The sequence below is a fragment of the Condylura cristata genome, unplaced genomic scaffold (genome assembly GCF_000260355.1).
Source record: "Condylura cristata isolate star-nosed mole 26May11 unplaced genomic scaffold, ConCri1.0 scaffold00003, whole genome shotgun sequence".
In the NCBI taxonomy this organism is placed as follows: domain Eukaryota; kingdom Metazoa; phylum Chordata; class Mammalia; order Eulipotyphla; family Talpidae; genus Condylura; species Condylura cristata.
Genome location: NW_004567104.1, coordinates 37,779,029 through 37,803,606, shown reverse-complemented (window position 1 = coordinate 37,803,606; position 24,578 = coordinate 37,779,029). Strand labels below are relative to the sequence as shown.

At 39.0% G+C, this 24,578-nt stretch overlaps 1 protein-coding gene across 1 annotated transcript in view; it reads left to right on the top strand.

Moving 5' to 3' along the window:
• The window catches only part of GAP43 (growth associated protein 43), an 87,119-nt gene extending 65,060 nt beyond the window's left edge, over positions 1 to 22,059 (top strand). The window contains exon 3 of the mRNA XM_004675199.2: positions 21,355 to 22,059. Coding sequence (XP_004675256.1) covers positions 21,355 to 21,443 — 89 coding nt within the window. The 3' untranslated portion in view covers positions 21,444 to 22,059. The remainder of the gene's footprint in view (positions 1 to 21,354) is intronic.
• Positions 22,060 to 24,578: the final 2,519 nt, after the last annotated feature.

The window sequence follows — 24,578 nt, the reverse complement described above, 5'->3', positions numbered from 1 at the left end:
GTTGAAGAAAAAAAAAGTTAATATTTTGAAAATAAAGGAAAGCATGACCAATAAAGAACCATTTAACTGCTTGCAAGCTGCAGTCTGTGATTTCAGAGAAAAAATTCAGAGGTCAAGTTGGAGGGTTCAGAGAGAAGACATGAACCTCATCAGAGTACGGGTGAGGAGCTGTGGCCTGTTCAGTAAAAGATTTGATATGATCGGAGGACTATAGTAAGGAGGGAGGTTTCAGGCTTTATTGTATCATACTATTTTTCTCTAAGAATGGCTCTCAGATGTCTATAAGGTCTACACAAAGCATCATCCACATTTAATAATACAAAGTTCAAAGATTCATACTAATTTTAGTCGATCAGTTAAAGCAAATTCCCTGAACCATATCTGGGTTGAGTTTTTAATCTGAAGAGCTGAAAAATAAAAATTAATTTCAGGACAGCATAACAATCAGATCTAGTCTCATTAAGGTGCTCCTTTCCTTTTGCATTGCTCTATCACTCGCCTGGAATCATTTCTTCTGGAGAGTGATACTGACTGCCTTCCATCTAGGCTCTACGACTTGGAATGGAATTACACTGGTGCCCTCTGCTGGTCCAAGCTAGGAAGTTTATCAGGAAACAATGGTGGTCTGGTCTGTGCGTCTTTGAGGCTGTCTGTGATTCTGACAGTAGCCTTGGGGCAGATACATTTTGTGCTATTTACATTCAGGCTCTCCCATCAGGTGTGGTCTGGCATCCTGCCTGAATTCATTAACCAGGAAGAGGAATGAAATTTTTGTTGTAGGGGGGTGCTAAGGTAATGTTTAAAAGTATCCCTAGAAAACTGTCCCTTTCACTCTTGACAGTTTGAGAGCTGGACATTGCTTTTAGGGAACACAAACCCATGACTCATCGTGGGGGTGGCCATCTTGCTACCGAACAATACCTTCTGAGGCCATTTTTTAAACCCTGATCTGTGGTTTTTTTGTTACTGATCTGTGGTTTTTTTGTTTTTGTTTTTTATGGTGAGGAAAGCACATTGCTATTCATTGCTGATTTCTTGGCTCAAATAATCAGAATTCATGCCATGGTTTAAATTAGGTTTAGAGTGTCTATTCTGATGTTCCTGTAGTACCCTGCTCAGCTGATTTTTTGCTAGAGGTGAAAAAACATACAGTTGTAATTAAGAAAGGGGTGGGGGAGTGCTGAGAAAGAGACCAAAAGAGTGAAGAGTTGTGAATTCTCATGTGTGCAAATTAGAAGTGAAATTCTAAAATAAACTGATAGGAGGGCAGGGGACAGGGTGGGTTGAAATCATCCTTTCCAAAACCCCGCTTTTATTTTTTTAGGATCAATATTATGGACACAGAGGTCTGTTTCTGGTTTCCATAACAACCTGGCTTATTGAAAGACTGCAGGCTCCACAAATCCTCAATTATCAGCCTTACAGGGCTTATTAATGGAGCTGAGGATCCCAGTGAGGCCGGCAGCTCGTTGCTGGCACGTGCCCTGTGGGCTGGCAGGGGAGCCTGAGAGACTGGAAGGGAGACGGGAGACATCGGCCATTTGTCCCCCTGTCACTCAGAGCTGGGGGTGGGGTCATTCAGGAGGCTGCATGAGCATCTCCTGAAGGCTTGAGTGGCTGTGGCTGGTGTTGCAACAGCCCAGAGATGAAGTGGAGATTGCTTCTCCCAGCTCCACCCCAAAAGCCATCCATCTGGAATAAATTCATATGAATATATCCTATGCCCTGTATGTTTATTGAACGCCTTATAATTAATTGAGGCTTCCTCAGAAAAGACATCGGTGACTCTATATTTCTAATATTAACTCAAACCTTAATTAACATGTGAAGCCAACCTAATGCATATTTGATAGCTTTGAATTACTTGAGCTTTGGACTGCTATTCTCTTATTAGTCCTGACTATAGAATAACTGCATTCGACATCATACTGATGATAACACTATAGATAACATATACCCGTCTTGTGCCAGATTCTCTGCTAAATGTCCTACATGAAATTTCTTGTTTAAGCCCTGCAATGACCCTATAATGAGGGGTTCATTGTCTGTTTTTACAGTTGAGGGAAGGGAAACAAGTAAACTTAGGCAACTTATCTGAGATCACACTAGTGATTTAGCTCTTATTTCTATGCTTGCTATCTTATTACTTTTATTCTGTTATTTAACTTAGCTACTCTCAAGATAAAAGTAAGCAGTAAATTTATAATAAATCCTTTTTTCTTGTATGTGGTTGAGGAGAACATTCTGATTCATCAAAGGTTTTGATTAGTAATTGCTGTTCATATCATTATTGGATTTCCAACTGGGAAAAACTCAGAATATAATAAAGTATAAATAACATTAGAAGTCTAGTAATCATAGTCATAAATGTTTCAAGACCATTATACAAATGTCGATTTTTATTGTAATGCTGAAGTGTTAGTTGATAAAGATGTCTGTTTGACAGAATGCCAGATGAGCTTTTTTTTTCTGTAGGCTCTAAATATAATAATTATACTTTAACACTATGAATTTTACCTATTGCATAGTACTCTATATCAATTACCACTTAAGTTCAGTGCCCTCAGAAAAAAATATTTTGGGGTCTTTCAGGCTTAAAAAAAAATAGTTCTCAGAAAAACCTCAAACTCATTAAATACTCTGAATTACTACATTGTATTTTGATTAAACCAGAATCTCACACCATGTGGAAAATTAAATATGACACTCCTTTGAGGTGGTTCAATCCATAAAGCACTATGAGAGTAGATCAAGATGGGCAGAATTTTCACCGTGGTTGCTCAAACAACAATTTTCATGGTTTAGCCTATCTGTAGGACTCTATCATTTTTAAAAAATCTATTTAACTGTGTAGATGTACTGGGGTGTAGATCAGAGGTATGGGGGAAGGGTGAGAAGATTCACCAGAGACACAATGGGGAGCAGAACAGGCAGATTAACTACAACACACTGTTCAGGGGAACAGCACTTGAGATGGGAGGGGTCAGCTACACCATATGTGGGTTAGCTCCCTAGCTGCGATCACACTCAGATGGTGGTGCTTATAATGCTGAAACTTAACCCTGAGACCACCAGGGAGCCCAGGACTCTTTAGAACTGAGTGACAAGAAGCACAGACTGGGCCCTCCCTGGTGGCACAGCGGGTTAAAGCAAAGCACAAAGAAGCTTAAACCACTTCCCCATGAGTTCAATTCCCGCCTGCCCCGGAGGTGATCCACATGGCGTGGCAGACCTCTCCTGACCCGCCCGCTGCTTCATCGATCTGCCTGCTCTGTATCCCACTCTGTCTCTGGTGAAGCCTCTCACCCTCTGCATCTCTGACCTGTACCTCAGTTCTGTACGAATAAATAAATAAATCTTAAAAAAAAAAAAAAAGCACAGACTGAGTTAATAAGTACTCATAGAGGTAATAGTTAACATTTATATGTATCATACCTTATAACTCTATGAGGTAGGTACTGTCTCCCCATTTTATAGTTGGAGAAATCAAGGATCAGAGAGGTAATACAACTTGCCAAGTATGACTTTTGGAAAGTGGTGAATTACAGATTCAAAATTGAGTAGTTTATTATTTTTAACCATTTTCTATACTCACTGCCTCCAGTTTGTCTCTCCCTAGTCTTTCTTAAATCTGTAAGTAGAGCTCTCCCTGGTGGTGCAGCGGGTTATAGCATGGCATTATGAAGCTCTCTCAATCTACTGCAGCACAACTTCTATTCCCCACCAAGGATCTGACCCACATGGTGTGGCAGACCTCTCCTGACCCACCCACTACTCCCCTCAGCAGTGTATTTCAGTCAGTCTGCCTTTTCTGCTCCCCACTCTGTCTCTGATGAATCCTTACACCCACCACAACTCTGGCCTATTCTCCAGTTCTGTAAGCATAAATAATAAAAAATAAATAGTAAAAAAAAAAACTACAACAAGTATACCTACCCTCCCACTGGCTGTTGAAACAACCTCAACAATGTCATAAGTGACCTCCACACCATGGAAATCCAGTGGTCCTTTCTTAGGGCTTGTGTTGTTTGAACTACCAACAGCATTGAAAGTTAATCCCTTCCTATTCTGGGAAATGCTTTTGTAATGCCCTTCCAGTGTGTGTGTTACTTATTCCTGATCTTTCTGTAAACACACTGGCTTTTCCTTTTCAATCCCAATTACCCTTTCTTCTTCATTTCCTGGCTTGTGAATGTTGGAGGCTCAGTCTTGAACTTTCCTCTTTTCTTTCCTAATTGTATCGACTGCTGTGGTGAGCTCTCCCAGTTTCTGGCTTAAACACTGCCCACAGATAGGCCCCAGTGCTGCGCCTGTGGCCCCCCATTCCTGCACCTGCCTACCTACATCTCAACTTGTACATCTAGCAGTCACTGCCTGCGAAACATCTCAAAGACCCAAACCCTGTCTTTTCTCCCTGAACTTGCACCTTCTCAAGCCTTCCCCATCTCAGAAAGTGACAGGTGCATCCTTTCCTGAGGCCTAAGCCATCTAAATTAGAATTATTCCTACTCTCCTTTTTTATTTTTTCTTTTACACCATTAAGTCTGTCAGCAAAATTGTTGGCTCTACCTTCAAAATATATCTAGACCCTGAGCACATTTCGCTTTTTCTAGCACTTACCCATCTCATTTCAGTATAAGTCAAGTCCTTTAGAAGATCTCAAAACCCTCTGGATTAATATAATCTCACTAGGTCATCATCACCACTCAGATTTCATCTTCATGTTCTAACCACTGATTTCCTTGCTCTTCCATTTAGAGGATGTGTGCTTCCTGTTACTCCTTCCTAGAATCTCCCTCCTCTAGATGGTGGTTTAATTGTCTCCTTAAACTTCTTCAGATTTTATTCACATGTCACCTTCTCAAAGAGACATTTTCTGTTTAATATTACCACTTCGCTTTTGTCCCAGGCTCTCAATTCTCCTTTCCAAAATTATGAGGTTTTTTTTCATGGCTTTTACCACCAAACATGCTATACATTTCACTGGCTTTTTAATATAATATAGGCTCCATGAGGAACTTTTTGTTTTATTTTTTATTACTTTATGCACTGGTGAATCTCTAGGAACTATAAAAGGTGGTAAATACTCAGCAGACACAGTTGATTCAATAAGAACGAAGATACCAACTTAGTCTATACAGAGTAGATGAGTCAAGCTAGAGGCTTCATGCAGAAATGGCCAAAGTGATCCCAAATTACTTCTATACTCAACTGATTCTTTTCTGCCACCTAGATAGATGTCCCACCCCCACCCCCTTCATTTTCCTTTAGAAGTCCTCACATATATTCCCATCACTCCTAATGACTGAAAGATGCTGGCAACTTGGCATGATTATCTGACAAAAGAGCCCCAGTTCCTGTCTCCACCTCAATGCTTCAGTTACTCCCTATATAGAGCACAACACAGTAGGAGAAATTGTTTTCATCTGTCTGTGCAAAGAGTATGTCTTTAAATGCAGAGAACCATTTTAGCAAATTCAGAACCACTGGGAATTCTAGACTGACTGGAAATAAATGGAAAAACATAGCTTTGCTTAAGAGTGAGCTACCGTTCTTTCATGTTCAATCATTAAACCAAACTCATGGAAGAGTCAATGTCTAATAAAAACTTTCTAGTGGATTGAAATGTTCTACTCATCATAAAATATAGTTAATTTAGCATTTACCTATTAGTAGTACTTTTTTAATAAGTTGAATTTGCCTATATGTTGATGATGATTCAGTATGATTGAAACATTCTTTTCTGTTCATAGAGAGTAACCACTGCTTAAAAATGATACAGAAGTGGCAAAATTGACCCTAAATTGTTTTACAACACACACACACACACACACACACACATTCTTTGGACTCTGGACAAAGCCAACATCAATGTCTTAGATTCAGGGTTCAAAGAGTAACTCTTACTATCAACAAACTTCCTAAAATTGGAAACATTTTTGTGAGCCAGATAAGCCAGCAGATCTTCTATTGGATTCATACTATTTGGGGAAAGGCAGCCAGAGCAAAGGCAACACTCTGTGAGAACACACAATAAATCTAATCTAATGCAGTAGAGAAACTGAGGAAAGGTCTGCTGTGTGTTACCAAAGAGCCTGGAGGTCCTCAGAGCATGCTTGTGTATCATGGAACTTAGTCCAAGAATTGGAGTTCTTAGCATGTGACTGAGGGGTACCCAAGGACTTCCAGACTTGCACTCTCTGAAGTGGTCCAGCTATGTGCACGAGGCAAAACAGACTCATAATGTGAAAGATCTTTACTAGAATTAGTGTGCATAGAGAGCGAAGAAGAAAGTTCCTAATGAAAGTTCCCCCCCCAAAAACACCCAAAATTATCCATCCCCTCAAATGCCCAGGCAAATAAACTCAGCCCTAAGTGCATCTCTCTATGCTACAAGTCTAAGGCACCTTGTGGAGGGAATCACAGGAAAGGGGTGCTGAAGCAGGTGCCAGAAAGCTGGGACAAAAGGAGATAACAGCTGCCATTTTCAGCAACCTCCAACATGCCTCTCACCTGTGTCTCTTCCATGTCTTCTTCAAGTTGTACCAGGGGCTAAGTTGGGCCCCAGAAGTCAGATGACTTCTCCTTTTTCGCAGGACCCACATGCCTTCCCTGTTAAATAACTTCCTTCACCTGGCCACTCAGCTGCCCCTTAGTTAAGTAGGGCAGGAGAAAATAGTACCTCCCCCTTTAATGGAGAGGTCACTAACGGAGTGAGCAGACATGGCAGGACAGGGGTGGGCACAAAATGACATGCAGAGAGGTACTTGGGGTAGGGACCCCAATAGTATCTAAAAATCCATCACAGGGCCCTCCCTGGTGGTGCAGTGAGTTAAAGCACAGCACTGAGAAGCTAAAGCCATTTCAGCATGAGTTCGATCCCTGCCTGGAGGTGACCCACATGGTGCTGCAGACCTCTCCTGAACCCCCGCCCCCGCCGCTTCCCTCAGCAGTGTACTTTATCAGTCAGCCTGTTCGGCTCCCCACTCTGTCTCTGGTGAATCCTCTCACATCCCACACCTCTGGCCTGTACCCCAGTTCTGTATGCATAAATAAATAAATCTGTTTTTAAAAAAATCCATCACAAGGGGAATGTGTGGTAGGAAGGGAGCAGGGTGACAACAAGCAATTGTAAAGCCTTAAAGATCTTTGGATTGGGAAACTTCTAATGATAGGAATATATATGCAGAGAGAACAAACTGTATTTGTGTGATTGATGATTTGGCTCTAAGCTGGTAAGACTTCATTTCTTACTCATTCTCGCAGTATTCTCACCACCGTGTTCCTTTATTTAAACAGCAGACCCACCCTTGCATGTGACAAGGGAAAATGAGAACAGCTGGAAGGGAGGACACTTTAGGTATAAAGAGCTGTGATTAATCTTCATTGCTAAGTGCTCATAACAGTGGCAGCCGATCTGTGGACTGGAATTTCCTACTCCTGAGACAATTGTTGATCGTTCCTATTTACCATGGAAAGCTTTGGATTACTGAGGAGGCATTTTGGTACTGGCAGGAGGTTGATGGAGATGTAATCATTTCAGCTCAGCTATTCATATTTGGCAGCCTGTGTAGTGTCACTTGCTGGGTGTGGCAGAGCTGTACCTGGTCACTACCGATCCCTGCAAGAGAACAATGGCAGCAAGATTAATGCTCCTTGCACAAAGAGAGTTCTGCTTACTCGAACACTCCCTGAGCTGCCACTCCCAGCCTTCCTCCCTCACCGCTGTGCTCCCACCCAGATCTCCTGAGAGTCATTACTCCTCAGCCCATCAGCCAAAGTTAGAGGGTTGCCATGGTTACTAGGCAGCTGGTGTCTAGACACTCTGAGAGATGCCTTGCAATTGAGCTGCAAATGTAGCTTCTATCACACACACCCCTCTCTTTCCTCCTCCTCCTGCCTCCCATCTCCTCTTTATTTACAACAGGCATTCAAGCCAACACAGGATGGAGTTTCCTTTTGACAGGCCATAAAAGAAGGGGGGTGGGAGAAAAGAAGGAGGGTGAAAAGCCCAAACTTGCTGTCTTGTCATATCAGTGAAGTGAGAAAACAACTGAGGTGACAGATCCTCATCTGACTGGCTCTTTCTTCCTTGAGAAGGATTTTATTTAATTAAAATGTTTTAAATTAGAAAACAGTGTCATTTGTCCTTAGGGAGCTGTATGCATCTTTGAGAGTCAATAAAAGCATTTCAAGATTGGGCTTCAACTGATGGTTCTAAGTTGGGGCAGAGGCTTCACTGTCTCTGGGCAATCAGTGTTATTTCTCTTGCTATGATGCTCAGGGGAGTCACATCTGTACATATTACTAGACGGAAAAGAGTGGAATGTAAGCGAAAACAAGGATGGACCTTAACAGAAACATCAGTTTCTCCTGATACAGAGAAACCAGCCCTGTCAGCCAGGAACTCTGCTGGCAGCCACAGGTAAACCGTACTGTTCTGCTCATATACACAACTTCATAGGACACCAACAGGGCCACAGGTAAACCCTAGTATTCTCCTGTTCACAACTTCATAGAACACTAACACAACCTTCTGTGATGCTCCCAGACAACCACCTTCATTATGTCTGAACACAGACTGAGTAGGAACATGTCTCAACCAGAAAAGTACCAAGCATTCCCCTAGCCTGGCTAATATGAAGTTTTGCCTCAGCTCTCTTTCCTTCTAGACACTATTTATTGAGATATCCTATTGTAAAATGACTCCTGATTCATGAGCATCTGAACCACAGCAGAGCTCTGCTTTCTGAAATACACCTCCACATCACCTAGCACATGGCTTAAGTAGTCCTCTCAAACCTCAGTGCCTCCTGGTCTCACAGAGTGTGTGTTCTCCCAAGGGGCAACATGCAGGAAGCCCAACTTTGGTCAACTACAGGTGGCTCCTGGTGCCTTTGTCAACACCTTGGTTAGAAGGTGTTGGACATTTCAGAGAATTTCCTTCTATCTTATTACATATCCTAAATTACCATTAATTAAAAAAAGTTTTTCTCATTTTTGCCCTAAGTATTTTCAGTACTCTCCTTATCCCCATATTTATTACAGCATCTCCCTGAGTCCACCACTTCTCTTTCCAAGATCTCATGAAAATTAGGAAGAAAAATTAACTCCTTTTCCCCCCATTCCTAGTATTTTCTTGTTTTCAACAAGAAAACAGGATGGAAAAGTTAGATGTCCAGGCTTTTGTCCAGGCTGGTTGTATTTGAAAGCCTCCATGTTACTCTTTAGGAATTCTCTGATCTGGGTCAGCTGTGATACCAGAGAGGTGGGTCAAACAGACAGTAGGTGTCAAACATGTCCAAGAAATATTACTATACTTATTACTATACTTTACTCAAATCATCAGGAATGTTGTGTCCTTGGTTTCACACTTAATTGTGTCAGAGAACTAGGGAGGTAGCAGTCATCTCCTCTCTCATTTTCACATATCATCTGTCAGCTTTAAACAACTATTTTAGTTACCACTACCAATGATGGTAAAGAAGGCTTCAAGAGACAGCTAAGAAGCAGAAAAACATGCTAAGTGATGCTTGCCCTGGACCAGACATTAGTCTCTCCCCCACCCACTGAAATGCCAGTCTGGAACAATTAGCCACCTTACCCTCCAGCCATACTGCTCTTTTTTTTTTTTTTTTTTTAACTTTCCTTCTCTCTCGGGTTGGAGTTCTATACCTGGCTTTGTAATCTATATCCTTTTCATTACTAGGCTAAGATAATTTAAAGAGCCCTGAATACAATCCACTGAACATCAAGTCAACTTGTGCCTGAATACCAATAATTGCTTTCTCATTTGGGAAAGAGTTCTACTAACTAGACGTCTGCTTGATTTGTTTTACCTAAATCTCGGTCTCACTCATCTCATTTGTACTTTGGTTTTTCTGAGACTAAGGCCTTGCCTTATTCTCATCTACCCTCTTTGAGATGAGACTCCTGGGTTGGGATTTGTGATTGGGTGACACTGTTGCTGGTTAACAAGTTGTCACACGTGATAGTGGTCTATTTATCCATACTGACCTCTTTCTAGTTTCTGTAACTCTACCAGTCTCCAACACCTTCTGTTGCTCTCCTATTAAATTATTTTCCTTTACTTTATATTTAAGATATTAGATTCTTCTTGCCTACCTTCACTTGTTTCTATTGCTTTATGGCCCCATACCCAAGCAGTATTAGGATCACTAGTCTCTGTTCTCTTTAAGTCTGGTAGATTTTTCATGGTGTCAATTAGACTGACATATTGCTCAGAAAGAAGAACTAACACACATAGACAGGTGCAGATGGAAAGAGAATATTAATGCTTGGGTCACTGAATGTCAGGTCAATTTGTTTATTCTTATGGTGCTAGTGGCTGTGTGATGTCCAGTACAGATTGAAACAGGATTATAGCTGGTAATAAAGTCAAGAATGTACTTTGAGCAATGTTTGGCAGCAGAAATTAGCATTTGATTGCATGAGATGATTCATAAAATTTTGTGGTGAAGAAATTAATAGGATTATATGATAAATAGGGATGAGCAATATAAGGTGATAATCCGAATGTGTGGTTACCTGAGTAGGATCATGGTTGAAGTCATTAGAATGGGTTTTCTAAGTCAGAGTTCATGAGGAGTGTGTAGAATTCCAGGGTTGTCAGTATGGTAGAAGCAGAGAGGGAAAACTAAGCCCACAAAAGCAAAAGAAAAATTAGGAAATAGCAATAAATCTGAAATGTAATCTTTGTTGAAGTTAACAAAAATGAATATTTTAAGAAGACCAAAGATAAAAATGGGCCATCAGTTAAAGGGATAATTTAGTTTAGGGTATTACAGCAGATCCCTGGGCCCCACGGTCAACATGATATTCCAGAATGGCCCTTCCTTACACCTTAGGAGGGAGGAATGGATACTTTACAGCTGGGGTGATTTATAACTGGGGCTGTTTTGCATTCAGGGTAAATGTGGAAGAGGATTTGTTTATTTGTGTGTCTAGCTTGTTTCAGAAGAACAAGCAATTCTAATCTTAGTTACTCATTCCTCAGACAGAATGGGAAATTGAAAGGTTGGTACCTGGCTTTGTCAGCAGATTCACACAAAGGGAGAAGATCTTTATTGAATGTTGCTATAGGTAAACAAGGAAGTCATCACACGTCTTGGGGCCTTGAAAGACTAGACAGCAAGTATTCATAGGGCCATTTCCTGAACCAATGAAAAAGTAATGGGACTTTACAAGCAAAAAGGTTGGAGGATTTCTCCACTGTCACAATTTCTGGAACATAGAACTCAAGAAAGAGTCAATACAGTCCAAAGAAAGAGTAGTCAGCGAAGGTCAAGAACACTAGTAATGAAAAAAGGCTTATAATTTAGAACATTTTTTAAAAAGAGCACTATGGGGCCCTCCCTGGTGGCACAGTGGGTTAAAGCACAGCACTGAGAAGCTAAAGCCACTTCAGCATGAGTTCAATCCCAACCCCAGAGGTGACCTACATGGCGTGGCAGACCCCTCAACTCGCCCGCTGCTCCCCTCAGCAGTGTACTTCATCAGTCAGCCTGTTCTGCTCCCCACTCTATCTCTGGTGAATCCTCTTACCACCCCTGCACCTCTGGCCTACACCCCAGTTCTGTATGCATAAATAAATAAGCCTTTTTTTTTTTAAGAGCATTATGAGAAAATTGGTTAAATTTAGCTCACTGAAAAATAAAGACCCCAAGGAAAAGGAAAGTGGAAGAATTCAATTTACTGTTTTATGAAGTTGTGGATTGAGTCGGAAAAGAGCAGGCTAGGAAACTTAAAGAGAGAGTTATCTTTGCATTTTTAGGACTGTTTTGTGCAAGAGAGAATGTACTGAACATATGTATTGTTCTGTGTTATTTTAGAAGAAAGAACTCAAAGCTTAAGGGAGGTAGAGCTTAGCTGAATGTAGGAACACTCTGAAGTTAGAATGGGAATGACTTGTTGAAGCAGAGATTGTCCATCTGCTAAGAATTTTGTAGGGGATTCATAGACTAGGTGTGATGTTGCTGGAGGTCTCCAAAGCCCTTTTTTATGCCAAGGTTTTAGCATGCAATCTGATAACTTTAAAATAAATAGAATTTTAAAAGGAATGATAGTTGGAGGTAGATTCTAGACCTGTATGTCTTGGAAATTTACTTTATTATTATTTTTTTTTTAAAAAAGCATTAAGTGAGGAAAGAGAGTAAGTCTTCAAAGGAATCATTTTTAAGTGGCAGTATTATATAATGGACAGAATGTGTGTGATTCCATAGTTCTATCCCAGGTAAGCTGCAGAATCACAATCTTTATCCTTAAATTGTGGCTGCTCTCAAATCGCTGGAACTATTGTATTCTTTGCTATAAAATATTGGTAAAGAAACTTTGAGATTTTTGACAAAAAAGAGAAAATCAGCACAGACACACATATTTTTCAATATAGTTCTAGTTGTACTCCAGTGAGTGCTATTGATTCTTAAAGCAATTTTTTTCACTCAAAGACTGTGCCATAATTTTTCAGACCCCAGGAAGTCAAAGCATAGTGAGTACAAAATGAATTGTGCCAGTAAGAGTTGGGGATCACATTCATTTATCCACATACAAGCCTGTAACACAAACACCTTTTATGATGCTTTTCTGTTACAATAATGCTTTTAAAATTAATTTCACAATTGAGTTAAACCTTCTCTTTTTTTTTTTAACATTGTGCTTCACTGTGAAGTAGAAGAAGTGCTAGATGAAGAGGATGACATGTGCTTTTATTTTTTTTTCAATAGTAATGATCTCTTACGTATTTCTAGATGTTATAGCATTTGTGGAAACTTATCTACTCTTGAACCTTCATTATCCAGCAACTCATTAGTCATCATTCACGATAACTGTGCAACCTAAGTGACTAATTTTAGAGGTTCTCATTTTTTCCCTCTTTGCATAGAATAATCCACTTCAGTCTGCACATAATATATTGAGGTTTGATACAATAATAATCTTCAGCCCTTATATGCAAACCTCCAGAGTATCTAAAATTACTTCTGGTTGCTCTGTAAGCAAAATTGTATTGAATTGATTGAGAAATGGAATGGAGGGCACTTAGGGAATGAAGGAAGGAGAGCGAGGTAAAGGAGGAAGGAATAGATAACTTATACAGCACATTTAGGACTACTAAAAAGGATGCAAGTTAAAAATCAAGTAGGAGAAATATTCTTCCCCAAAGTTTATGAGAGGCATTATGGAATTATGGGAGTACTGTGTGACCTTGTTGGCCTTTCCCTAGAGAAGGAGGAACTGAGATCAGAAAGAGCTGAGATCAGATAACCTCCAAGATCTCCTTAAGTTTCCATTACTTTATAATATGATTAAAAAATTCAAGTCAATTCTATGTCCAATACATAGATGTGGTGATTTTTTTTGTCTGAATTATGTGGTTTATTTATTTGCATTGATAAAATTAGCAAGACAACTGTCAAGTCTTTAGTTTTCCTTGTGTTGTGTAAATATAACCATAGACAAAAGTAAACAACAAAGATAAACTGTTGTCTGGCTACTCAAACTCACCATTGTGAGTCAAGACATGAGTAGCTGGTATGAATCATGAATGTTATTTTAAATTTGAAATGTTACCCAAGCAATATGTTCATAAGTAAAACAAGTTTTAAGGCAACTATCGTCACTATCAGAGTGACTTTTACAGAGTTAGATATGTCTAGTTTTGGTTTATGTACTTTAATGTTGGAGTCAGATAATCAAATCATTTAATCAAATATCATACCATGGGATTTGACAAACTAAATCTGTTTTTGTTTCAAAGACAAATGCTAGAAAGACAAACTTTCTAATGTCATATTAACAAGACATATGCTTATTCATTATATGTTAAGCATTACAAATGATTTACTGAATTTTTAAATTAAAATCCATGTAACCTAGAAAATCCATGTAACTGATTAATTTTTTTAAGATCTAACAAACACAAATTACTACATTTTTGTCCTGACACCAGATCAGATCTTGAGTAACTCAACAAGATGCACCTAGAAATAGCAAAGGACATATTAACTTTTGAAATGGTTCATACCGTGTCTAAGCATTCTGTTTCAATAAATGTTAAAAACTGTGAGAAAGAAAGGAGAGTAAATTTAATGAAACATCATCAAGATATATGATTAGTATGTTTTATTTTCCTGTATCTTCTAAGGTGTGGACCGAAATTATTAATATGAAGTATTTATTTTTGTAAAATTTGTAATTTCTTCCAAAATGCAGTAGGAATAGTTATAGCAATTTTTCATTCCTTAGGTAGGAAAATACTAACATCAATCATGTTTGAACAAAAGATATTCCAAAAGGTGTATGGCGTACTTTGTCTAGAGTTCTTTCAATAAAATAACCTCTTCCTACTGCTTCTTTACTTTCATTATTCTCCAGAGTGTGCTAGAACTCTCTGCTTGAGAAGGCCAGTATCTGTCAGGGTGCAAAGATGGAAAGAATTGACCCATTGTTCCTGGGGCAATTCCACATAGTCCCAGGAATTTCTCCCACAAGTATGCCTTGTCTCATGAGTACAATACTTCCTGGAAATGAAAATATCTTTCTCATAATAAATCTGAAAACTCCTAATGTGTCTGGTTGCTTTTCTTAAAGTTAAGGAATAATAAGATTTTGGGTATAAAATAAGGAAGATCATTCTGTTCTTAAGCTGAGACTATAACAGCAATTTTCTTGCCTTTGGAGAACTTGCTGCTTAGCAGCCATCATTTTTCATCAAAAAATCTTGGCCTTCAGGTTTTTCTATCATCATTGACCTTGAATCACTTCTGGACTTTGACCCCTAATTTCAAAGTCTTTTGTCAAAGAATTTTTTTTTTTTCAGTCTGCAAACAAGAATTTCATCATTCACAGACTTTGTTCACTTTTTTTTTAAAAAAAGATTTATTTATTTATGCATACAAGAACTGGGGTATAAGCCAGAGGTGGGAGTATAAGAGGATTCACCAGATTCAGAGTAGGGAGCAGAACAAGGCAGATGGACTGAAATACACTGCGGAGGTGAGCAGCTAGGGATGGAACTCATGCTGGCTGCTGAGCACTTCCTAGTGCTGTGCTTTAACCCCTTTCACCACTAGGGAGGGCCTTTGTTCACCTTTTGTAAGGGTTTGTGAAGAAAGTTTCTCTGACTTAACTAAGGTTTAGTATATGTGAATTAAGGATCTCACTTGTCACACAGTGAGCAAGGTAGTGGGTGTATGTTAGATTTTTTCCCCCTCTTATTTAATGTTGACCACCCATCTATGAAGTAGGTATTAAAAAATTCCCTCCAGAGCCCTCCCTGGTGGCGCAGTGGGTTAAAGTATAGGACCAAAAAACTAAAGCCCTTCAGCATGAGTTCCATCCCTGCCTATTCCTGAGGTGACCCACATGTCATGGAAGACCTCTCTTGATCCGCCCGCTGCTCCCCTCAGCAGTGTACTTCCTCAGTCAGCCTTTTCTGCTCTCTACTCTGTCTGGTGAATCCTCTCACTGTCCCTGAACCTCTGGCCTGTACCCCAATTCTGAATGCATAAACAAATACATCTTTGAAAAAAAAAATCCTTCCTTTTGATGAAAAAAATGGAAAGTAGCAGAGATCTAAGTTGAGTACCTATATGTGAAAATTCTTAGCATGGTGCTTGGCCCACAGAACACATCACACCAATATCTCTTCTTTTCCAATCACTAATAATAGCCAACATTTCTGAGCACTTACGGAAACACTCCACTCATTATTAAGTATTTTAAATAATGAACACATTGAAACTTTATAACAACCCTATGAGATGGTACCGATAATGCTCCTGATAACATGGCCAATTGTATGGAGATAGAATGGAGGCATTTATGAAATTTCAAGTTTAGAATATAGCATGTCAAGATTGTAATCCCAACCTCTTGGATTTGGTTTGAAACCTTCTCATCCTACAATTTTCCAAAGGAAAACAAAAAAACTTATTTTGCAGATGGATAATTAATTTCTCTCCTAGAATTTTCCCCGTAAAGATGTAGAGAAAATTTTAATGGCATGCAGAGAGAGAGATGCTACTAAAAGTTGGCTTTTTGCTACCCTTGTCTTTTTTTTGCTTTGGTAGGACATATATAAAATGTGAAATAAGCAATTTTTTTTTACTTCATTCACTAAAAACCTCTTGATATTTGAGTCACTTATATTTGCAAAGCAGAAAAGGCAGGGGGAGGTTTTTCAGGACTCTTGAAGTTAGTTTTTGAAGGTAAATCTAATGAGCCTATCCTTTATTTTGACTAAAGGGAGCTTTTTAGGTTTTGAAGTGGAATCCACAAATGTATCTTCCTGGTATAATTTAATAGTCTTCCCCCAGACACTCTCTCCTCTTTATTTTTCCAATGAGAGTGCTTTATTTGTATGAATGCCTTTGGGCTAGACCTGCTCTTCGCTGTTCCCCATAGATCTCCCCACTGGGTTTACCTATGGTCACATTTTCGCATTAACATTATGTGTCTGGTCCCTTAGACAACTGAATTTGTGAAATTTATCAATAGAGAGTACCCCTGAAATGTTCTCCTAGCTGGGTTCTCCTTTCTTGGCATATTATGAAGGGAAAAGGGAAATGTAGAGTTGACTTCCTGTGAGATGTGATTTTGAACTTTTAGATGTATACTTATTTATATTTATATATATAAAATATATGTGTGTATAGATACACAAAATGTAAGTGTGCATATACATAATTAAATATATGCATCTATACGTAATCCTGTAAGTAAGAGGAAAACAAACTTAACATCTCGGCTAAAGTGTTAAGACATCCTAGATTCATTTTCAAGTTCCCTAACTTGAGGAACTCTTATTAATAACTCACTTATAACTTTATCTTTTAATCAGAGTCAGAAACTTTACAGGAGCATCCTAAGAGAGAAATTCCTTAATTGTCTATCTGCAAATAAGATTTTTAGTTTTCCATTGGAAAACTGAAAGATTTTTAGAATTCCATTGGAACTCTCATCCCTCTTGGGATGAGAATATTAAATACTATCGAAGGTTTCAAATCAAATCCAACAGGTTGGGATTACGATCTTGACGTTCTACATTCTGAACTTGAAATTTTATAATGTGCTTCAAATACCTTCCTTCAGTCTCCAGACAACTTGCAATATGCTAGGCAGGCGTTATCATTCATATTTTCATAGATTCAGAAACTGAGGCGGGGCAGAGGGCTTAGTCTCAGCGCTATCAAGATATTGCTAGCAGTGGCATGAGTTCCATCCCTGGCCAGGGAGCTGACCCACATGGCACAGCAGACCTCTCCCATCTCCTGCTGCTCCCCCAAGCAGTGTGTTTCAGTAGAGCTGCCTGTTCTGCTCCCCATCTGTCTCTGGTGAATCTTCTCATCCCCCCACATCTGTGGCCTACACCCCAGTTCTTGAATGCATAAATGAATAAAAATAAATATTTTAAAAAAGGAAACTTATCACAAAACTGGGAACAATAGTTGCTTTGAGGTCATATGAATGGCTGACAGTCAAGGATAGAATAAAATTCAGCTTGGTTCTAGGTCTAAACTTTGAGACAAGTAGATGGGTGTGGTCTGCTTCAATTATCACTGAGATCCAGCCCTTCTGCCTTTGAGTTTTCTCCTTGATTAAACTCCTTTTTGTTACTCTTTGAAAACCTCAAGTAAGTTAAGTTAGAAAGATTAGAGTTATTCTTTTCTTTTTCAAAAAGGCCAGAGTGCAAGGGGTGGGAGCATCAGTGATAGTTGTAATTACAAAAGACTTGTAATGCTGTTGATATCAAAAATGGAGTACACTTACTCAATGCTTTGGCAGAAACTTAAAATATAAAGCATGGCAATGAAGAGAGTAAAATGTGGATCCCGTGACTCCTACGAGCCATAGTCTAGGCTTCGGATTGATATCTGGCACACAGCTCAAGAAGTGACACGTGAATTTTTGAAAGTACTTTCATTTGAGCTGTTGAGGTGATGATGCTTAACAATCAAGAAGATGAAAATAAAAAGGAAAAAGAAACACACCCCCATCCCACAGTGGTGATTGGTAGAGTAATTGTGGGCATGTCCCCAAGATGACAGCAGCTTCTTTTTAATCAATGTTGACAAGGCTGGGGAGAGCTGGGCAGGTCCCAAGAGGTAATGTTTTACTCGGAAATCCACTCAACCTAATTTCAGTAATGTAGGGCTGTGGAGGGGCCTGGAGCGGCGCCAGTAAACAGGGCCATTATTGCTCCACGTAGGCGAAGGCAGATGGGAACACAGCCATCCTCCAGCAGCCTTGCAGCCCGGCTGCCTGGCTGAGCACACAGGCAGCCGCTCCTGCATATGCTCCTAGTATTTGCTCACCAACAGAATGTGCAGACTGCTATTCTCACCCTTTCGAGGAAATGAATGGAATGCGTGCAGGCAAGGGCTGCTTGCAGAAACTACTTCAGCAAGGATCTGAAAGCCAGTTGCCTACATCTCTGAAAGACCACTGTGAAATCATTCACCAGGTCCCCTTATTTTTTTTATTTTTTTTTCAGGTTACCATCCCACTGTTTGAAGTGGATAGAGAAATTACTTCCGTCTTCATAACTGCCTTAATGTGGGCTTGATCTTTCCTAGAAATGATGGTTGTGAATCAAGAATGTAAAAATGACCAGGGTTTTTCACATTTCAAAATATGATGTTCACATTTTCACTAAAGATTTTTTAGGCATCTAAAGATTTTTATGAAAAGATGCTTTGCTTTGCCAAAGTAGAAGTGACCCGGAAGGTATGTCCCTTTGGGCTCAAGTGTCTTGTCTAGCTGCTTGCTGTTTACTCTTGAGCAGTCCTCCAATAAGTAGTTCATATCGCAGTGATCATCAGTATGTACGTTCCAAGAAAACAGACTTTGGCTTCGTGTTTTTGTTGCAATATCTCTGCTATATTTGCATTATGTGGCACATAGTGGGACCCAAGACATTTCTGAGTGATTAAATTACATTTTTCTTTCATTTTGAAGTATTCTTCAATTCTAGAATAGGAAGAATGCAACTTTATTGTCTTTGATTTTAACTTTCTCTTTCAGTTACCACAGAAATGATGAAATTCATGGAAGTTACTATTGAACATGGTGATTTCTCAAAGTCCTTATACCTAGAAAAAGTAATGTTTTCATCAAGGTTAAATAGCCACGCCTGTAGAAAATTAGAGAGTATAGAATTAATTAGAGAGTATAAAATTACCAAATTCTGATAACACCAGTTCAAAATGACTAAATAAAAATTTTGAGAATTTAAATATTTAACATAAATAATTATAACAATCACCCCTTTTCATTAACATAAGCATTTTTATCCTCTTTTGAACCAAACCACTAAAATGCACCATCAGTTTTCTTTTTAATTTCTCCATAGGCATCTTCTATCTCATCATAAAACTGAATTGAACAGTTATTCTCCCCACACATCCACAGATACTAATCCAAGGTGAAAAGTGAATTTGGGGGGAAGGCATGATTGGTAACTCTTGGTGAGCATAAGTTACTTGTCATTTGATATATAAATTCATTTAATCTTGATTTTCATGTAATGTCTTAAAATGGCAGTATAAATATTAGGCTTTCATGTTTACAATAAGCAAGAGCACTCTTTATAGCTAAACTATAATGGAAAAAATCTCATCTGTTCTTTGGCCTGCTGGATCTCAGTGTCACATCAGCATCCAGACTTCATTTGCCTGTTCTGATCATTGACTTCCACTCCCTTGTTTGTCACTTGATATTAAAAATGTCTGTTCAGTGTTTAGCATCTCCAGCCTCTTCTTAAGTAATAACCACCTCAGAGGGAGGTTGATCCTCTAGAAGGGAAAGTGATTATTTATGTTAATTGGTTAATGGTCATTAGAGTGCCCAGTTGGCCTCTGCCATTCATCTATCTCTGACACCATGATGATTAATGTTTTTGTACAAAATACTAACGATTGCATGTTAACTCATATCAACATTTGCAAGTTTTGTAATTAGTTCCAGAAAGTGCCAAGACAAGATCCTGTATTATTCAAGACTGATAAGAATTCTTCTGAGATGCTTTCACTAGACCTGACAGGACCCAGTCCTGCACATATCTGTAACGCCCTGCTCTAGTTCCCACTCTGAGCCCACCCTCCTTCTAGGGCTAGGGTAAGGGCCCTATAGGGAGAAGACTCTTAAAGCGTGTGCCTAGTGTCCTCCAATCTTCACTCCATGAAACTTTTCCCCTTTTCTAGTCCTGCTCTTTATCATTTCAGTTTAGTTAACATAGTCAAAACTAGGACTATATGCTTAGACTTGTAAATCCTTTTAGAAAATCATCGACCTGAGCATAGTCTTGGGCATATGATACAGTGTGTTTGTTGGTTAGTAACAAGGTGGTTTCAGGGTATATTAATTTTCTTTCCTCTAGCTAATAGGCATATTAGTAAACAATCTTGTAGCATAAAATCAGGTGACTAAATTCCATAGGGAAGCCAAGCAGAAGTGCTAGAACAAACACCAGATTCCTGAGTGGCGACGGGGGAATTATCCTTTAAAGAGACGCAGATATGCTTTTTTTTTTTTAATCTATTTATTTTTTTCTGACAATATTTATTTTGTTCTATTAACATTTCTTTTCTAAGCAAAACACTCTTGCCTTAAGAAGAGTATATTCAGTTGGACTGTGCTTAACTGTTATTGGTCTCACATAAGAAGACACCTGGGGGAAAGTTATCCAGCAATGGCATGATCACACAATAGGATTTTCCTCCCTTCCTATGTACAGTTTTTATCTTCATGGACAGAAGGTAGTTGCTACACTGCCAGGGATAGTTGGAAGCCTCAATCATCAGAAATAGGAGAAGATAAAGGGCAAAGGCCTCCCAACTGGGGTCTGTCTCTAGCTAATTGGCCACTGCTGTGTTACATGAAGGGTCCTAACTCAAGGGGAACTGGAAATTCAAGCATTTCACTTTCTAGTCATTATATTACGAGAAATGATAGATGAGGGGCTAGAATGGATGATCAATGATCTGCCACAATTGGTTGGTGGAGAAGAGACAAAAGATAGTTGTAGATTCTCTTCTTGCAGAGCCTGTGTGTCCATAGCTTCATTGCAGTCTTGAGGCTAAAAACCCACAGTAATTTCTAAGCACTCCTTCACCCTAATAAATATCTCTGCTTCTGAGTTCTTCCATATATGTCACGGACCACCTGTCGGAGATAAACTCTTCTGAATGTGGAAATTGTATTATGGAATAGCAATAATCTCTGCTTTTCATGAAATGGCAATGCAAAGAAGAAATGCATTGCATTGTCATATGAACAGATGAGACAAAATACTAACTCTCATTTTTCTCTGCACCTCTTCTTTCTTTTTACACTCAGATGCTGTAGATGAAACCAAACCTAAGGAAAGTGCCCGGCAGGATGAGGGTAAAGGAGAAGATCGTGAGGCGGACCAAGAACATGCCTGAACTTTAAGAAATGGCTTTCCACGTCCCTCCCCTCCCCTCTCCTGAACCCTGTCTCCCCACCCTCTTCTCAACTCCACTCTGAAGTTTCCCTTCCTGTCCTGCTCACGTCTGTGAGTCTGTCCTCTCCCACCTGCTAGCCCTCTTTCTCTCTGTGTGGCAAACATTTAAAAAAAAAAAAAAGCAGGAAAGATCCCAAGTCAAACAGTGTGGCTTAAACATTTTTGTTTCTTGGTGTTGTTATGGCGAGTTTTTGGTAATGATGATCCAATCATTTTGGGAAATTCTTGCACTGTATCCAAGTTTTTTGATCTGGTGCGTGTGGCCCTGTGGGAGTCCACTTTCCTCTCTCTCTCTCTGTTCCAAGTGTGTGTGCAATGTTCCGTTCATCTGAGGAGTCCAAAATATCAAGTGAATTCAAAACCATTTTTCTTTTCCTCCTTTTCAATGTGATGGAATGAACAAAAAGGAAAAAAATCAAAAACCCAGTTTGTTTTGAAAATAAATAAATACATAAATACATAAATAAATAAATAAAGCAAATGTGCCAATTAGCGTAACTTGCGGCTCTGAGGCTCCTTTTTCAATCTGAATATTAATAAATCATGAGAGTAATCAAGTTCCAGTGGCTCTGTGTTTCTGTTCCACCTCCTCATGAGTTGATTTCACACACTGATATCTTCTAGTCATCTTCTTTCTAGCTTCCCAGTATGACACCCACAGCCTTGATGAGAAAATGGTAGGTGCAGTTAAAAGCTCCAGTCAGGACCAGTGGCTTCCATCCTTTATGGCATTGCTGGGTGCAATATTACCATTGGGAACAAAGTACACAGACAACTACTTTAAGAAAAAAATAATCATCTCACAATGCTGGACTACAAGTGAGAAGTCAAGCTGTTGGTAAGGTTGATTTTTTCCGAGGGCTATGAACAAACAATTTATTCCAAAATGTCCTACTCAGCTCATAAATGGACATCCTCCTATGTCTCTTCACATTGCCAATGATATCTTCACATTACCACTAATTTCTCCTTTGTGAAAGGTGACAGACTTATTGGTGAAGGGCCCATGCTTATGAGCTCACCTTAACTTCATTACCTCTGTCCAGCTTCTAATAAGTTAAAATTTCAACACAGGAATTTGGGAAATCAGGTATGATTCAATCCATAGCAAGCAATAATCCTTGTTTTTTATTAAAATAACCTCAGGGTGTTTGCATGACTCAGGAAAAGTATATGTTAGCCAATGGAAGATTATTTTAGGTTTTTCTAAGTTAATGAGACATGTATAACTTAGGAACCCCCAGATTTCTGTGTAGATATTTATTTTAACCCATGTAGTGATCTGGGCCATTATATCTCATAGTTTCTTAATTTCTCTTGAATGTTTTCCTACATAAAATGACTATTGGATTCTTGCTTAGCTGTAATCATGATTGCTGTTGGTGTTGATACTATATAAAGAAAAGGTGTTCATTTAACTCGTATGTTGCCATTCCTTTTCAGATGGCTTTCCAGCTCCTGTATTCCAAGTACCCAATATTACAAAATAACACCCATTCAAGACCAAGCAAAGTCCCTAAATTGTAATGTGTCTGATGCTGTCCTTTTCCCCTCTTAACTTTCCTAAATTAATGTTGGTGCAAGTTCCAAAAAGTCATACTCTGCCCTGCCTAGAGTTCCCAGCCCATGCAAGCAGGCTCAGTGAATTCTTTCAGCTTCCCTTTCTGCCTGTAGTATTTCCTAACAAGGAAGAGAAAATTGGGTACAAGTCTTCAACATTTGAAGATCACAGAAGTGTTCTTGAGAGGTACAACCTACTCCATGGTAACTACCCAGCTCTTCTTCATCAGGGCTTGAAGAAAACTGATGTCACCTTAAAGATGTGTCCTCACTGGGTCAAATGATCTTTTATTGTTATTGACATCAGTGGAATTTTTATTGGGAAATTAAAAAAAAAAAGTGCCCACAAAGAAAAAATTCAAAAAGCATCAAAATTATATTAAAATAATTTATGAGTTTGATGTAGTTCCAAGTTGGAGTCATTTACACAAATTTTGGAGCAAGTATCTCCATTTCCATCTCAATCATGATTGGATTAGGGTCTCATGTGGGATATTGTGATGGAAAAGAGTAGGAGCCATATAGGCAGTGTTTTGTTTAAGGAATTTGTTTTTGCCTCTGAGTTTTATTTTTTGTTTTTTTTGTTTTTTTTTTTTTGGTAGGATAGATAGATGCATTGATTTCTCTTCCACGTCTATATCTTAAAGCAACATCCCTATAACTTGACACAGTTCAGTTTCCTCAAGGTATAATTCTAAATGCCATTGAATCCATAGTCATAATTTCAGAATAGCATATGAGTAATTCCTTGTTAGTATCCATTGTTTATTGATCAGCTTTACAAGTTATGTCATAGTTGGGGTTTTGTTCATTGTGACTATTTTTAGTTAGTTTATAAAGTTTAGGTTCCTCAATAGAATTTTTTTTAAAGATTTTATTTATTTATTCATATAAAACTAGGGTACAGGCCAGAGATGCGGAGGGTGAGAGGATTCACCAGAGACAGAGTGGGGTACAGAACAGGCAGATGGATGAAGTACACTGCTGAGGGGAGCAGTGGGCGGGTCAGGACAGTTCTGCTGCACCATGTGGATCTCCTTCCGCAGGCGGGAATTGAAGTCATGCAAAGTGACTTTAGCTTCTTAGTGTAGTGCTTTAACCCCCTGAGCCACCAGGGAGGGCCCCTCAATAGAATTTTAAAAGGAGAAAGGATACATAAGAGAGGCTTATAATGATCCTGAAAAACATGCCAAAGATAAAAGCCACCCTCATACAGAAACAACACAGTAATTCAAACTTAGGCACAACACACACAAATTCAGAGAGATACAGGAAATGTATATCAGTCAAGACAGAAAAGATATAAATTCTGTTTAGAATGTAACAAGATCTTTATATTCTAAAATATCTACACACGGATTACTTTAAAAAAAATTAAAACCAGGTGAAGGGCATGTAAAAAGTCTTCAGCACTGAAAGGTGATTCTTTTAAATGGTGATAAGAACATTATCTGATCTCCAAACCCATAAAGAGCAAAACCATGGCCTAGTCTGTATGAACTAAAGCTTTTGACTG